The 14,794-nt window shown below is 46.5% G+C and overlaps 1 protein-coding gene across 6 annotated transcripts in view; it reads right to left on the minus strand.

The window, feature by feature from the left end:
• LOC138450042 (calcium-dependent protein kinase 5-like) overlaps positions 1-14,794 on the minus strand; it is a 599,861-nt gene that overhangs the window by 108,149 nt on the left and 476,918 nt on the right. For all 6 annotated transcript variants that reach the window (XM_069604815.1, XM_069604816.1, XM_069604813.1 and 3 more), the window contains one exon: positions 3,278-3,407. In XM_069604815.1, the coding sequence (XP_069460916.1) occupies positions 3,278-3,407 (130 nt within the window). The remainder of the gene's footprint in view (positions 1-3,277; positions 3,408-14,794) is intronic.

Genomic DNA, 14,794 nt, shown 5'->3' on the forward strand with positions numbered 1-14,794 from the left:
CTGCCAAGATACGCAAGTTAAGCGTGTCACGCATAGTTTTCTGTACAAACTTAATTCTCTCAAATTTAAGACTTACACCTAGGTGTACATTTAGTATGGTATACATTATGTGTGTTCCATTGTTATGTTATGTTATCCATTTCGTACCAAAGTACAGCACAACTGACACCAAAAGGCGACCTAGCTCTAACAAGGCACCGACGGCAGGTCACAGGATATCAAAAGAGGAGAGTTTTTAAATCATGTCTGAACTGCAGATGGACCACTGTGGATGGAAGTGCAATGGGCAGGGCATTCCACAGCTTGGCACCCCTCACAAAGAATGACCGGCCACCAATTCGGACAAATCGAAATCTAGTCACAGAGCTGAGAAACCTGTCCCTCGTGCGCAGAGAACGACTAGGAACATAAGGCCGGAACTTATGCTGCAGGTACTCAGGCCCCACAGCATGAAAGGCCCTGTGTACAAGACACAGGGATTTGAAGTGCACACGCTTGGCCACAGGAAGCCAATGAAGAACACAAAGAATAGGGGAGATGTGATCCTGAAAAGGAGTGCCAGTAGCCACCCGGGCAACAGAATTCTGTAATATTTTTAAGTGTTGTACAAGATAATGCGGTTGTGCCAAATACAGATTCGCAGTAGTCAATGTGACTAAGAACTAAGGCTGCAACCACCCGAGTGCGAAGATGACAGGGGATAAACTGCAACACAGTTCTCAGAATCTTCAGTTGGAAATGGTCCGCCTGGCACACTGTGCTGATCTGGGAGGACGTGGAGAGGGAGGCAGAAAATGCAACGCCAAGATTTTTAACAATCGCTGCAGGGACAGGGAAAGCACCAATAGACGAAGGCCAAAAAGAGGAAGTCCAGAGAGAGGTGGCGGAGGAACATCCCATGACCAAGACCAGACTTCAATTTGAGCCAGTTGCCACTCATCCAGCTCCCAACGGCCTGCAAGCAGTCCCTCAGCTAAGTGGCAGGGAAGGGTGGAGGATATCCAGCCGTACTATGATCTGAGTATCATCCACAGAAGAGTAGCATCTGGAGCCGTGGGAGTGAATGAGAGCAACAAGAGGCTGGACATAAATATTGAAAAGGGGGCAGAGCCCTGAGGAACCCCATAAACCAAGGAAGATAGAGCAGAGAGGAAAGAAGAGCAGAGAGGAAAGACTGTAGAGATAGCGACTGATGGTGATTGGGGAGGAAGGAGTGAAACCAAGAGAAAACCGAACCAGAGGTCCCAGCGGCAGAAAGACGACTGAGCAGGATGGAGTGGTCGACAGTATCAAAAGCAGCCGACAGCTCTAACCAAATCAGTGCCGCCACTCCACCCTGTTCAGAAATCAATGTCAAATCATCCAGCACAGAGACCAAAACTGTTTCGGTACACCGACCAGGTCTAAACCCTGACTGAAAGGCATCAAACAGAAGCATGTCTTCACAGAACGTTCCAAGCAGGGGGCAACCAACGATTCTAGCAGCTTCATAAAAAAAGGAAGACGCAAGATTGGTCAGAAATTAGCAGGAATCAAAGGATCGAATGGGGTTTTTTTGAGCAGAGGAATAACCAGGTTGTGTTTAAGCTATGAAGGAATCTTACCTGTAGAGCAGAAATGGTTAATAGCAGCCATAACATTAGGAAACATCAGGGGCAGAATTTATTTCACTATTTTCTGAGGGACGGCATCGATAGGAGAGGCAGATTTCATTCTCTCCACAGACGAGGAGATGTCAGAAGCCGAGAAAGACGGAAAAGAGTCCCATTGGGAAGCAGAGACAGTCAGAGATACAGGAGTCAGCAGAGATGCTAGGGTAGGTGGAGAAACCATAGCCTCAGCAGTTTGACAACGAACAAGCAAAATATGCTCACGAATATTGCCTATTTTGTGAACAAAAAAATCAGCAAGCAAGTCACATAGATTTTGGGAGGGGGGCAATAGAGTCAGCAGGGCATGCCTTAGTTGACAGTGAGCGAACAACCTTATACAATTCTTTGGGCTGATTAATAGAATTCTCAATTTGAAGAGTGAAAAAATTACATTCAGCCTGATTAATGGCTTGATGGTAGCTAGAAGTAGTAGCACAGAATGCTGCCCTATCTCAAGGGAATAGGAGGAGCACCATTTCCATTCGGCTTTCCTGCGTTTGAGACTAAGAATTTAAGATAGTCATTTAACCAGGGCTCTGAAGACCGACCCCGCAGTCTGATACATTTGAGAGGGGCCGCTGTATCGGGCGCAGTGGTAAATATCTGGGAAGAGAACAGAGATCTAGACAGGGAGTGGCAAGACACAGATCATTAATATGTGAGGTAAACAGTGGCCGGTCAACAGAACGCCAATTGCGCTTACATTCTGATTACAGGATGTGAGAGCCCAATCAGTGAAATTGTGAACGAAAAAGGAATAACAAAATGATCAGACCACGTAATCCTGTGGGAGGCAGCAACTGAAATATCAGTACACTTAGCAAAAATTAGATCAAGGTCGTTACCTAGGATATGAGTGGGTTTGGAAACAAGTTGCGCCAGAGACAAATGGGCCATGGCTACCCATTGAATCCCTCTCCCTCACACTCCATATGATAAATAAGCTAAACAAGCATTGGCAATGCCAACAGTTTGGACTTTTGTGTATGCATGGGAAAGGCACTTTCCAGGCACTGCTGTAGTGTTATTAACTGGCTATTGATGGTTGCAGGTGTAAACTGGTGCAAGTATTTAATAGCAGTGCCTGCCAAATGCTGAATACTGATACACAAGCCAAAACTGTTGGCTTTGTCAATGCTTGTTTTAAAGAGGACTTCAATGCAGAGCGCTTATCAATCGAGCGGCTGAAGGCAGACCTGGTTAAGGTATTTGTATTACACCAGTAGCATGTTTACAGCTCTAATTCATAAACTCGCAGATAACTGCTTTGAGTAAACACGTGCCGGCACTTCGAGTGCAGAACCTGATGGTAAGGCTTCATTAGAGCGAGCTCAAAGAGTTCCCATGAGGAGGTGTTTTGGGCGGGGAGGGGCAGGAACTGGATGGCAATGGCCACTGGGATTAGCATGGCCATGGGCAGTCAATGGGTGAGCAAAAAAACAAAACAACACCTACAAGCTTTGTGTCCCTCCTCACATGCCATTTCTCCTTATCGGTACTCTAATGCAATAAATTCAGCTTATAGACGGCGCTAATGCGCCACCTAATAGCCTAAACTAAAAATGAAAAATCTATTTTTTTGTAGCAAACACAACTGACTGATTTGAACTATTTTCACACATTACCTGCTCGCCAGGTGAAAATATCAGCTCCTCCAAAGTTCTTCCTTTAATCAGTTCCAGTGGAATGTGCCACCCGTCATGGTGTTTTTCTGGCGGACCTAACACCTTTACCACATTTTTGTGATTTAACGCTCTACAACAAAAAATATAAATATATATTTAGACCCAGGGGCTTGCTTTGATATGATATGGCATTTATAACGCGCCTATACACAAGCATTTCAAGGTGTGACGAGGCAAAGGGAGGGGGAACAGAGGGAAGACAGGCAACGACCTTACTAGGCCAGGTGTCATTCAGATTGCGCAAGTGCAAGGGAAGGGGGAAAGAAAAAAGTGCGAGGGGGAAGGGAGAGGGAAAAGTGCAGTGCATGGGATAATAAACAGTTCAATAAAAGAATGGAAGGTGCAGTACATGGGATAATAAATAAACAAGATAAATAAAAGAACGGCCAACAGGTGGCAAGTGCAAGGTGAGTACAGACTTAAGTGCTAGTGGGGGGACTGTAGCGATACAGAAAACAGTCCCCAGGTTCAGGGGTTGCCAGGGAGGCAATGCAGGCGTGCAAATTGTAGGGCTTGGGCCAGAGATCAGAAGGTTTGCCAGTGCAGTCTCAGTATCAGCCAGGAATTCAGCAGGGGGAGAGAAAGCAGAAGCAAAGAGGAAGGTTTTAAGGTGCTTCCGGAACCGAAGGTGGTTCTCCTCAAGTTTCAGGGAGGCAGGGAGGCTGTTCCAGAGGGAAGCCCCAGATGAAGAGAGAGATCTACCACTGACCTGTTGCTTGGAGAAGCGACTGACCCTGAGGGAGTTGGAGGTGGATGAGCGAAGAGCTCGAGAAGGAAGATATTTAGGAAGAGAGAGTTGAAGGTATTGAGGCCCCAGCCCCCAGAAGGCGTAGTGGAGGATGCAGAGTTTTTTTTAAACTAAATCCTCGCAGCCACTGTGAGCCAGTGCAGAGATTTCAGTCCTGGAGAGATACGATCCCTGTGCTTGAGGCCAAGGACAAGTCTCGCAGTCCTGTTCTGGATGAGTTGCAGAGGGCGGAGAGTAGAAGCAGGCAGATTTAGAAAGAAGCTGTTGCAGTAGTCCAGCCTAGAGAGAACCAGAGCTCTGGAGACAGGGAGCTTCTGGGGGAAGGAGAGGAAAGGAAGAATACCTCTGAGGCGGTGCAGCTGGTAGTGTGACTTCTTATAGACTTCAGAGATGTGAGGAGAAAAAGAGAGTGGAGTCGAAGATGACCCCGAGATTTTTAGCCTTGCAGGTGGGAGCAGGAAGAGGGCCAAGAGAGGTTATAGGTAGATATTGGTTATAAAGCTAAGCAATGATTTACACCTGAGAAAAAAGCGGCTTTTCTACTATGACAGTGAGATGTGCATCGACCAGCTACCGTCACCCTCAGAAAGACTTGTCCTTCAACAAGCAGGAGCCAGTGTCTGAAGCAACGTTTTGCACCAAGCCGTATTACTCTTACTGCAGACTTTGTAAAACAGTTTAAGTTACTCACTAAATCGACTCTTGTACTGGTAGTCTGTGTCCACATTCCTAAATTACCATGACCAAAAACAGCCATCACCACCACTGTAAGAATGATGCAACCATTGCATCTTGCCTGCTAATCTCAAAAATATTCCTAGATATATAATAGCCTTGACAAAGGCCCTTGGTGATAAGGCTCCCTCCATATTTCATAAACCCAAAACCAGTAAAAATGTAATGACTAACTCTCAGATGCAGGAATATGTCAATATCAGGGACAATAACAAGGGTCCAATTAAGGAGCATGGAATACAGAGAGGACATTCGTCCCGGTGCATGAAATGGGGTAGCCTTATTCAAATGCATGATCTGGTTTGTCTAAACGCGAAAGATATAAGTGGTTCGAGTGATCCATCCACCTGAACTAGCCACATATCATCTTCTTGTATTGACTATGTCTTGTTCGGTTGGAAGCTTGGGAACCACTGTGGGGTACTGACTATTGGATTTAACCTGCTGAGTGATTATGCGACCCTGAAGTAGGTCATTACGCTATCAAAGCCTTATACCCTATCTTATCTTGGGATTAATCCAAAGGTTAATATATCTCTGAATCGCCTTACCTGGTCGGACAGTACTATCAGCCAACTTTCTTGTTTCTTTGCCATTCATGAGGTCGCAGTGAGGAGGTGGCTTAGTGGGATTTTCAAATTTTAATGAAGATGGCAGGCTATCTTGCACTGTATCAGCAGGTTGGCCCGAAGGCAGTGCCTCGTAGAGGGGTTTATGATGTTGAAATTCAGAAAAAGAAAATAGTATCAAAAGTCAAGAGCAGATATTAGAAGAAGTGGATAAAGATATTTTTATTTCCAGCCTGTCTACAAAATATAAAAACGCGGCCAATAAGGCACAAGGGAACAATAACAAGTGCTAATTGGTCTCATCTGTTTGAGATCCTCAGTTCCAACGACAGCAAGAAGTTTTGGTCCCTAATTAGGGAGTTTTTCGTGGATAGTGAAAAAGTTGAGGAGGTCTCGGTTTCCACACAACAGTGAGTAGAGTCTATCAGGAATCTGTACTACAAACCTGCTTTGGTGCCGCCTAATATTGTACCCTGGAGCTACTATGCTGCGAGTGAGCATGATTTTGATGAATTGGATGTTTTAATTATTATAAAAGCCCTTAACAACTCTAGAGCCCCGAGGCCCGACGGGTTGGCTAATGTGGTGTTACGTGGTAACCCGGAGCTCTGGTACCGGATGCTCTGCAGTTTGTTGTTATTTGGAGTTCGGGCTGCATTCCCCACCAGTTGGAGGACTTCCATTCTGATAGCCATATTTAAAAAGGGTATGAAGAATGAACCTGCTAACTATCGCCTTTTAGCCATGTTGAAAAGCAGTCCCAAAATATTTGCCTCCATATTGCTAAAAAAACTGAACTAGTGGGTGGAAGCTAATTAGCTATTGCATAAATGCCAAACTGGCTTTTCGAAAATATTCAACCTCTCATAATATTAGTGCAGTGCTAAGTCATATCGTCTGCTGTAGGCCGAGGGCAAGCCTTTATACAGCTGTTACATTGACTTCTCCAAGGCGTTTCACAGAGTCAATCGGGCCCATCTTTGGGCCAAACTGACAGAGTGGAACATTGATCCGCGACTACTACACTTCATCCAGCTAATGTATTCTGATACAATGGTTAGAGTCTGCATAAATCATGAGGGCTATTGACGGAATCCATACCTACTAACAACGAGCTAAAACAGGGATGTGGACTTGCCCCTACCTTGTATAACTTACATATACCTCAGACATGGCACAGGCCGTTGGTAGGGTTTGAAACTTCCCACCAGTAATGGGAGGGGAATGCATCCCCTGGCTTAGCTATGCAGACGATGCCATTCTTTAGGATCAGACCCTATTGGTATACAGCATTCCATTACAGCACCTATGGAGTATGCCACTCAAAATGACTTGAAATCAATATTGGCAATACCAAGATTATGCAATGTCAAACAGGGGTAGAATCCAAAGCGAACTCCAAAAAATATATATGGAGATTTGACTCAACCCCGATTGAGGCTGTCAGTAATTACTTCTACCTTGGCCTGCCTATTAAAGTCAGCCCTAGCAGAAGATATTATCATGACTTTTTCTGCCCTAAGATTCTGCGTAAATGGCTATTGTTAAGAAAGCAATAAACGGATTCCACAATACAGCTACCCAGCTTTCACACACACCAGGTCGCAGGTGTCCAAACAGAGGGAGTATAAAGATCTGTTTTTAGTCATTTAGACAGAAATGCAAGGTCCCGTGAAAAAAATACATATTTGAATCAGTATAGACACACTTATTAGAACAACATAATAAAAACATAAAAAACAAGCATTATATCTGACTTACAAATGGCATGACGGCATCATCCACATGGTTGGCATCAAGGGTATGGGCACTGTAGAGTTTGGAGCCAGCGGGCAGGCATAATCTGGTGAGTACCTGTGTGAAATGTGCATCCATACACAGACAACCCTGCATGCATGCCACCAAAAATATAAATCCATCAAAGTGACATGAGCCCCAGCCAGTATACCCAATCCAGGCGAGGTCCAACTCCACAGTGATACCAATCAGCAAGGCTAAATGCATACCCACGGTACACAGCAGAACCCCCCCTTGGCACATGATGATCACCCATGCGTATGCACACATGCAACACCATTTGACAATAGCATGTGCATGAATGTTAGACACACAGCCCATCAGCAGCAGCGCAAATGTAGCCACTCATTGCACACTCCATGCCCGTCATCACGTCCACCTGACACACACAACTCAATGCAGTGCAGTCACCTTACTGCTGTACCACAATGAAAGCCTCAACAGTCCCGACGCAACTCATTCCAAGGGTGCACATCCATAGTAAGCAGTTCACCCCACACCTGTCACCTGGTTGCCCCTACCCAATACATGGTCCCAACACAGTGGCAGACACATGATGCATGCCCCTCCGCCCTCGGGGTTCTATGTTCATTCTTCGTCTGTTTTTTTGTGGCACGTAAAATAGTTATTTTATTTTTATTCGGGGGGGGCATTCCCCGTCCCCTATTACTTATCCCTATACACCACCCTTATATGCCCTCCACCCCAACCCCCCATATTTTTTGCTGTTTTGGAAATACCTCCAATTTTACCGTTTAGCACCAACCTAGTAATGAGGCCCACTGGGCTGGATGCATTTTCAGAAGCAAAACCATGCATGCAGTAATGGTTTGCAGATGCACAAAACAATGTTAGACAAGCATTGGCAATGGCAATAGTTTTGGCGTTTACTGTTCTTTGCATGTGCATTTATAGGCACCAGGGTTCAAGGAGGGTGCCAAGTTTTAAAGGAGGATGTGATAAGAGGTGCAGGTGTGCAATGGAATAAGAAGGGGAATAGAGGTGCTGATGATGAGCAAGAGGAAATATGAACGGGAAAGGGTGAGAGAATAAGAGTAAAAGTGAGTGAGAGAGGAAGGATGAGGCTGAGAGCATAGGTGAGAGTTGGAGAAGAGTTGGAGAAGAGGGAATAAGGGGATATCTTCAAGAGTGTCTGAGAAAAAGCGACAGCACGTGCAGGAAGAGAGTGAGTGTCAGCGCGTGCAGAGAGAGAGCACGTCAGCGTGTGCGTAGAGAGAGCGACAGTGAATGCAGGGAGAGAGAGAGAGAGAGAGCGAAAGCGTGGGGACCACTACACCAGGGTTAACACCGTCCTGCTGAGCTATGTGCCCAAGTCACACAGACAGGCCTGGCTTAAGATGCGTGGGGGCCCATTTCAACACGATAGCTGGGGGACAATCCTTGCATAGAGAAGAAATCAGATGCATACCATATAATGGTGAGAAAGAAACACAGCGGGATGTCGATAGCCGCGGGACGGACAGCTGGGAGCTGAAACACGAAATGACCATCTGGAAACTAGAATTCTTTGGTTATGTACATTCCTCCTTGCAGCGTTGTTCAACTAAGGTCACGTTTATAACCTACAACATAATGGTTCCATTATTGTATGAGTTTATGGTCAGCTAATAATTTGTGTGAAGGATGAATGCATCCCATCATAGTTCTGTTTTCAGAAAATGTATTGAATAATACTTTTAGGGTCATCTGCCAGAGATGTGGGGATTCACTAGAAATGAGAATGTCAAGCGCACCATTCTTTGGTTTTATGGCTCCAAAAGCAATCACCCTAAGTGGTGTGTGGGTTATTATGGAGACAGGACTTTTAATTTTTACATCAATTGTAGTTTCTTTTGGGAAGTGTATGCAATTACAATTCGTAAGGGTATGATGGTGATTATTGTGCATTTCAAAGAATGCTTGTTCATGAGATTATTTGGGCTGAGATGAGGGGCTGTGCCAGTGATAACACATTGCCTTAAGAGTCCTTTATCCTTAATTGGACAGTTTCCCTGGACACCACAATCTTTTGGAAGGAACAGGAAATACTTGACAGAGCCTAATGGTGGAGTCCCTTGCTGCATCTCTGAGAATAAGTAAACATATCATATCATGTTGCGCTGTTTCATCTGCTGTTGAAGGATGGACTGTGCTAATCTGCCGATACCAAAATAAGAGTGGGAGGTGTAGCTGCGTACTTAAATAATGGTAGTGTAGGTTAAAGCCTCAACGAACAGTGTGGGTATCTAATAAACATTTTTATCTAAAAGATCGGAGAAAATCCAACATTTTGCACTACATGCTAGAGGCAAATTTTATCCAGGAATAAAAGATAGTCTATCGCATTCTGCACCTCCGGGCAGTTCCCTGGCCATCTGGTCTTTAACCGGCTATTGAAAGCTCAGCATCTAGTGTGACTAAGTGCCAGCCTTGGAGAGAGAGCGATGTCTAACAGATCGGAATTCCAAAGCCATCAGTACTGTGGGAAGCCGTCTTCTCAGCACCCTCCGCCGGACACATCTCGGCTCTAGATTGTATTCGAAAGACAATTACTTTGTTCAATGATTCAATTTTCTGAAGACTTAGTCACCGGGACAATAAACCCTATCTCACGTATGATCAGACAAACACGCCAATAAAACCTTGCTTTTTGGGGGAGCTGTTGAGCAGTCAACTAAGATGGCTGAATAACATTTGAGCTCTGTGAGGCAATGCTTGAATATTGGCTGTAGTGCCATGTAGCGAGATCCGTGGAGACAGCAATCATCTGATCGCACTCCTCCAGACCCGGGGCATACATAAGTGCAGCTCTACTGGTGAAACTCAGCCTCGACTGGGCTTAATCGACCCAGCGGTGAATGCTGGTGGAATGTCTGGGCCTCCTCATGGAGAACGGGCACATCGTTCATGCCGCGGGGAAGACCGCCCCTGATATAAGCTGTTGTTAGGCTCTGGTTTCCCGATGCTAGTCCAGCACGCTGATCCCTACCACTGCTGCCGGCAGAGACGAAGCTCCGACCCGGAAAGTAGTCCCACGTTGTCGGGTGACTTGGCCGGCTCCTGTTGCTTAATTTGGCCCGCCCTCATCGGTACTGAGACACTCGCCAGACCACTGTGCCGAGAATGGGATCCCTAGAGCATAGGCCACCGCAGTGTATTGTTGTATTGTACGCCTGCTCTGATTCAGTCTCCGGAGGTCTACTGGTACTGGCACGGAGGAGCAACCTCTCTCACGACTCACTTTGGAGTAGACTCACTGGGGCACTATATACAGTGTTTGCAGGCAGTGTGCCCCTCACTGCCCAGGTTGTTGGTGCTGTGGCAGAGGACGGGGCTTCGGCCACGGACAACAGCTCTTTTCAGACCTCACACTCTGCACTGGCGCCCCTGGCTTAATACAGCTACTCCAGATCATAGCAGCTACTTACCAGTGGAGCCCAGACCATCTGCCGTCTTGGGACTGTGAGCGAACGTGAACATCAGGGCCTGGTGGCCTACAGTACCACTATCTCCCCCTGAGTGGATTGAAAGTAGAATTGAGGTGGCACTGATATGGAGTCCTGCACCTTCGCCCTTGCAGACGATCCTCCTAGCCCTGGTTTGCTTCCCTGATGGGACACACTCTGTCTGGACCACATTAGCAGTGTGACTTTGGTGCTGGGACAGCCTGCTGTGCTGGGATCATGTGGTTGTGTGCTGCCCTTGGCACTTATTGAACTGCGGCCTCCACCCCTCTCAATCGTGGAACTGGTGGAGGGGTCATGAGAGTACAGTTCAGCAGCGTATTGTGATGGATTACACCAAGACGCACTACCAGCAATATACTGCAGTGGGTGACACTCTGCTGGAACGTAGCAGCAAATTGATACATCTCTACACAACATACCCGATACCTGCCTCCTTCTCTCTTCCGTGTTGCCTGTGAGGCCAGTCATAACGAAGGGGGCCCAGGCTGGGAGGGAAGAAATCTGGAGCGATGGACCAATTCACTATGGCCACTCCCTGCGGAGAGTCAGAGGCATCGCCACATACTCAACCGGTGCCAAGTTCCCTCATTAATGCCGCACCCAGCTGACCTGCAGCAAATGATGGAGGCCATGGCCAGGGGATTTGCAACAGAGCACGAAAAGCTAGATGACCTCACGTCGAATGTCACTTCCATATGCACAAAATTAGCAAAAGAAGTCCTGTGTATTAATGAAGCTGAGGAACGAATAGGGGTGACAGAAGACAACGTACATGGGCTTCAGGTGGCCGTGAATATCCTGACTAAAGATAAGTGCGATGACTTAGCATCCAATTCACAAAGAAATAATATCTACATAGTGGGGGTCCCAGAGGACGCACTTTCTGGAGGCATGGAACAGGCAGTTGGGTGACTACTGAAAGAACTTCTGGACGATCCACAACTGTACCCCTTTTTTGTGGTGGAAAGTGCACATCGTGCACTGTCTCCTAGACCTAAACCTGGTGATTTCCCCACCCTATCATTGCAAAGAAGTTACTGGGACAGAGATCAACTGCTCAAACTAGCTCAAGACAAGAAGGAACTGCGCCTAGGCTCCCAAATCATCCAGATTTTTCCATACTTTTCAGTAGCGGTCCAAGAAGGACACCGCCAATTTGCTGGTGTCAAGAAACTGCTCGCATAGCGTAATATCTTTTATGCAATGTTGTTTCCAGAACTACTTTGTTTCCAGTTCCGTGGGAAGTTCTATCTTTTCACGGTGCCCGAGGAGGCAGTGAAATTTATTGATGCCCTAATTCCACTAGCAAGAAGACCAACTCCTGGGTTCACGGTTTGTTTCTAAGAAAGGACAGGTGCCTCTGCTAAGGTCATGAGAACATAGTAAGCATTTGTCTAATACACATCAATACGATATACTTGGTTTAGTAGTAACTCGATGTTAGCCTCATCGGCAACAGTAAGCCCCATAGCAATTGCTTGGTATTTGTGGGGCTTGACTAGTTTGTGGGTGGTTGGTTGGGGTGGGACTGGGGGGAGATGGTGTGGGTGGGGTGTACTACACTGCAGGTTGTGGGGAGGGGATCCAGTTTGCTGGAAGGGGCCCACTTCGGCCAATGTTTGGGAGCAGAATGTGTGGACTTGGGCGGGTTGGCAGAAAATCGGAAAAATATCTTGGCAGACGGGCACTCACAGACGACGTTAAGGGATCAGATACAGATAAATACGATGAGCTGGAACATTAGGGGTCTGGGAAATGTTACCAAGTCGAGAAAGATTATGGCATATGTGAATAGACTTACGGCCTCATTACACGGCTGACGGTAAGGATTTACCGGTACCGGTAAAATACCGGTACCGGTAAATCCTTACCGCCTTACTACGAGGTCCGTTTGCGGGTTGGGGGATTTAACGCCTGCTCTTTGCAGGCGTTATTAACCAACCCGCAAAGGGACCCAGGGAGCTAATTACGGTACCGCAATTTGCGGTATCGTAATTAGCGCCTTCCCCATTCCCATTATGCCCTATGGGGCAAAAATGGGAATGGGGAAGGGCAATGGTGGAAGGGGGAATTACCGCCCCACCAACCTTGGAATGGGGCGGTAATTCCCCTTTCCACCAACGCGGTGCCGCTATTTTACCAGCATGAACCATGGCGCTAATAGCGCCATGGTTCTCCGCCATCCGTGTAATGAGGCCCATAATGTTAAAATACTGCTGTTTCAAGAAACACACGCTCTGACAGGCATATATCGAAGTGTTGCACTATCCAGGGGAAGCAATAACTATATTACCTCTTATTCCACTCTACCATGGGGAGTCAAGACCCTTATACATAAATTGGTGTGATTCACGGAGAAGACAATACACATACACTGCGAGGGACGATATGTTATTGTCCTTTGTATTATTGAGGGAATCTAGCTCCTCTTAGTGAATACATATGGTCCAAATGTTGACGGGCCGGAGTAGTTTGATGCAATAGTTGGGATACTAAACGCCTATATTAGTATCACCATTCTTTGGGCAGGGGACATGAATTTAATACTGGATCGAGAGTTGGACCACACTGGCGTTGCCCCCAGGTCCCGATCCAGGGAAGCGCGCACTCCATCCAATCATATAGAGATTATCTGTCTCTAAGAGATGTATGGCGTCTGCTACATCCACATACACTTTTTACTCCTTAGTGCATGATATGGCTTCACACGCATTGACATGTTCTTGATTTCCAACTCAATAATAGGTAAGGTTACTAACGCTGATATTTTCCTGCGCACACTCTCCGACCATTCCCCCATCGTGCTGAGCTTAGCGGTGGATGGTTCCTCAAACCAAGGCAGATTGTGGCGGTTCAAATCTGACGCATTGGAGGATATAGTTTTTAAGGCAGGCACAAAATCTGACATTGAAACTTTCTTCTTCTTTAATACTGCTGAAGCCACGTTTACAGGCACTAGGTGGCAAATGTTTAAAGTCTACATTAGGGGTATGGCTATCTCTAGGGAAGCCGGGGTTCTTAAAATTATTAAGAGAGACCTACAATTGTGTGAGACCTGGTTTAAGGCCTTGGGAGACTGAATATGCTTGTTCACCGGACCCCAAAATATAAGCATTAACACGTACAGAGCTGGAACAATTCAGCTCACATGCCCTATGCTAGGTTTTTTACTTTGCGTGGCCCATAGCAGCGAGGAAATATGGGCGAAGGAGGAGGCCTGGGAGGACATTGGCCAGGGTGGTAAAGGCTGAACGTGGGCAAACCCAAATTGAGGTTTGGGAAGAATCTCTCTATAATTCAATCCTTCTCGAATCTTCTCAAGCCTAATCAACCCAGCAATGAGTGCGTATCTTACTGCCCACTCTCACTAATCAATGTAGATACTAAAATCTATGCTAAAGCGCTGTCTAATCGTTTGCTCCCGCAGTTGCCCCACATGATCCACCAGGATCAGGCCGGATTCATCCCTGGGAGGTCTGCTTCACTGAATGTCCGGCAGTTGTTCAATGTTATGGCCAGACTGAGCCCACCATCTGAAGCAGTGGCGTTAGCGATCGACGCTCAGAAGGCGTTTCATATGGTCTCATGGGAATATCTGCTTCTAGTGCTGGACAAGATGAGCTTGGGTGCAAAAATACTTTGATACATCAGGCTCATATATACCCTCCCCCTGGCTAGTACCTGAGTCAATGCATTCGTTTCAGACTTATTTACACTAGGGAGAGGCACCTGGCGGGTTGCCCCTTGTCTCCTATCCAGTTTGCTCTGGCTATTGAGCCTGTGGCAGACCTGATCCGGGACCGGCACAGACAACGCGGTATACGACTGAAGGGCCCCCTAGAAATAATCTCCGTGTATGCAGACGACGTCCTGCTATATATTTGAAACCCCCAAACAAACCTTGATCTGGGTATCCGGGACAACATACTCAGGTTTCAAGATTAATTATACAAAATCGGAATTCTTGCCCTTGACCGAGTGCACTAAAGAACCTAAAGGTGAATATGGGTTCCGGATAAAATAACATACCTAGGGGTAGTGGTGACTAGGTAGAAGACCTCTCTTTTGCAAGACAATTACGTGTCGCAAGCACGATATCTAGAAGGTAAATTGGCGAGGTGGAAGCCACTTCCCATTACAC

This window comes from Ambystoma mexicanum, chromosome 1p, assembly GCF_040938575.1.
Source record: "Ambystoma mexicanum isolate Mex_15411 chromosome 1p, UKY_AmexF1_1, whole genome shotgun sequence".
In the NCBI taxonomy this organism is placed as follows: domain Eukaryota; kingdom Metazoa; phylum Chordata; class Amphibia; order Caudata; family Ambystomatidae; genus Ambystoma; species Ambystoma mexicanum.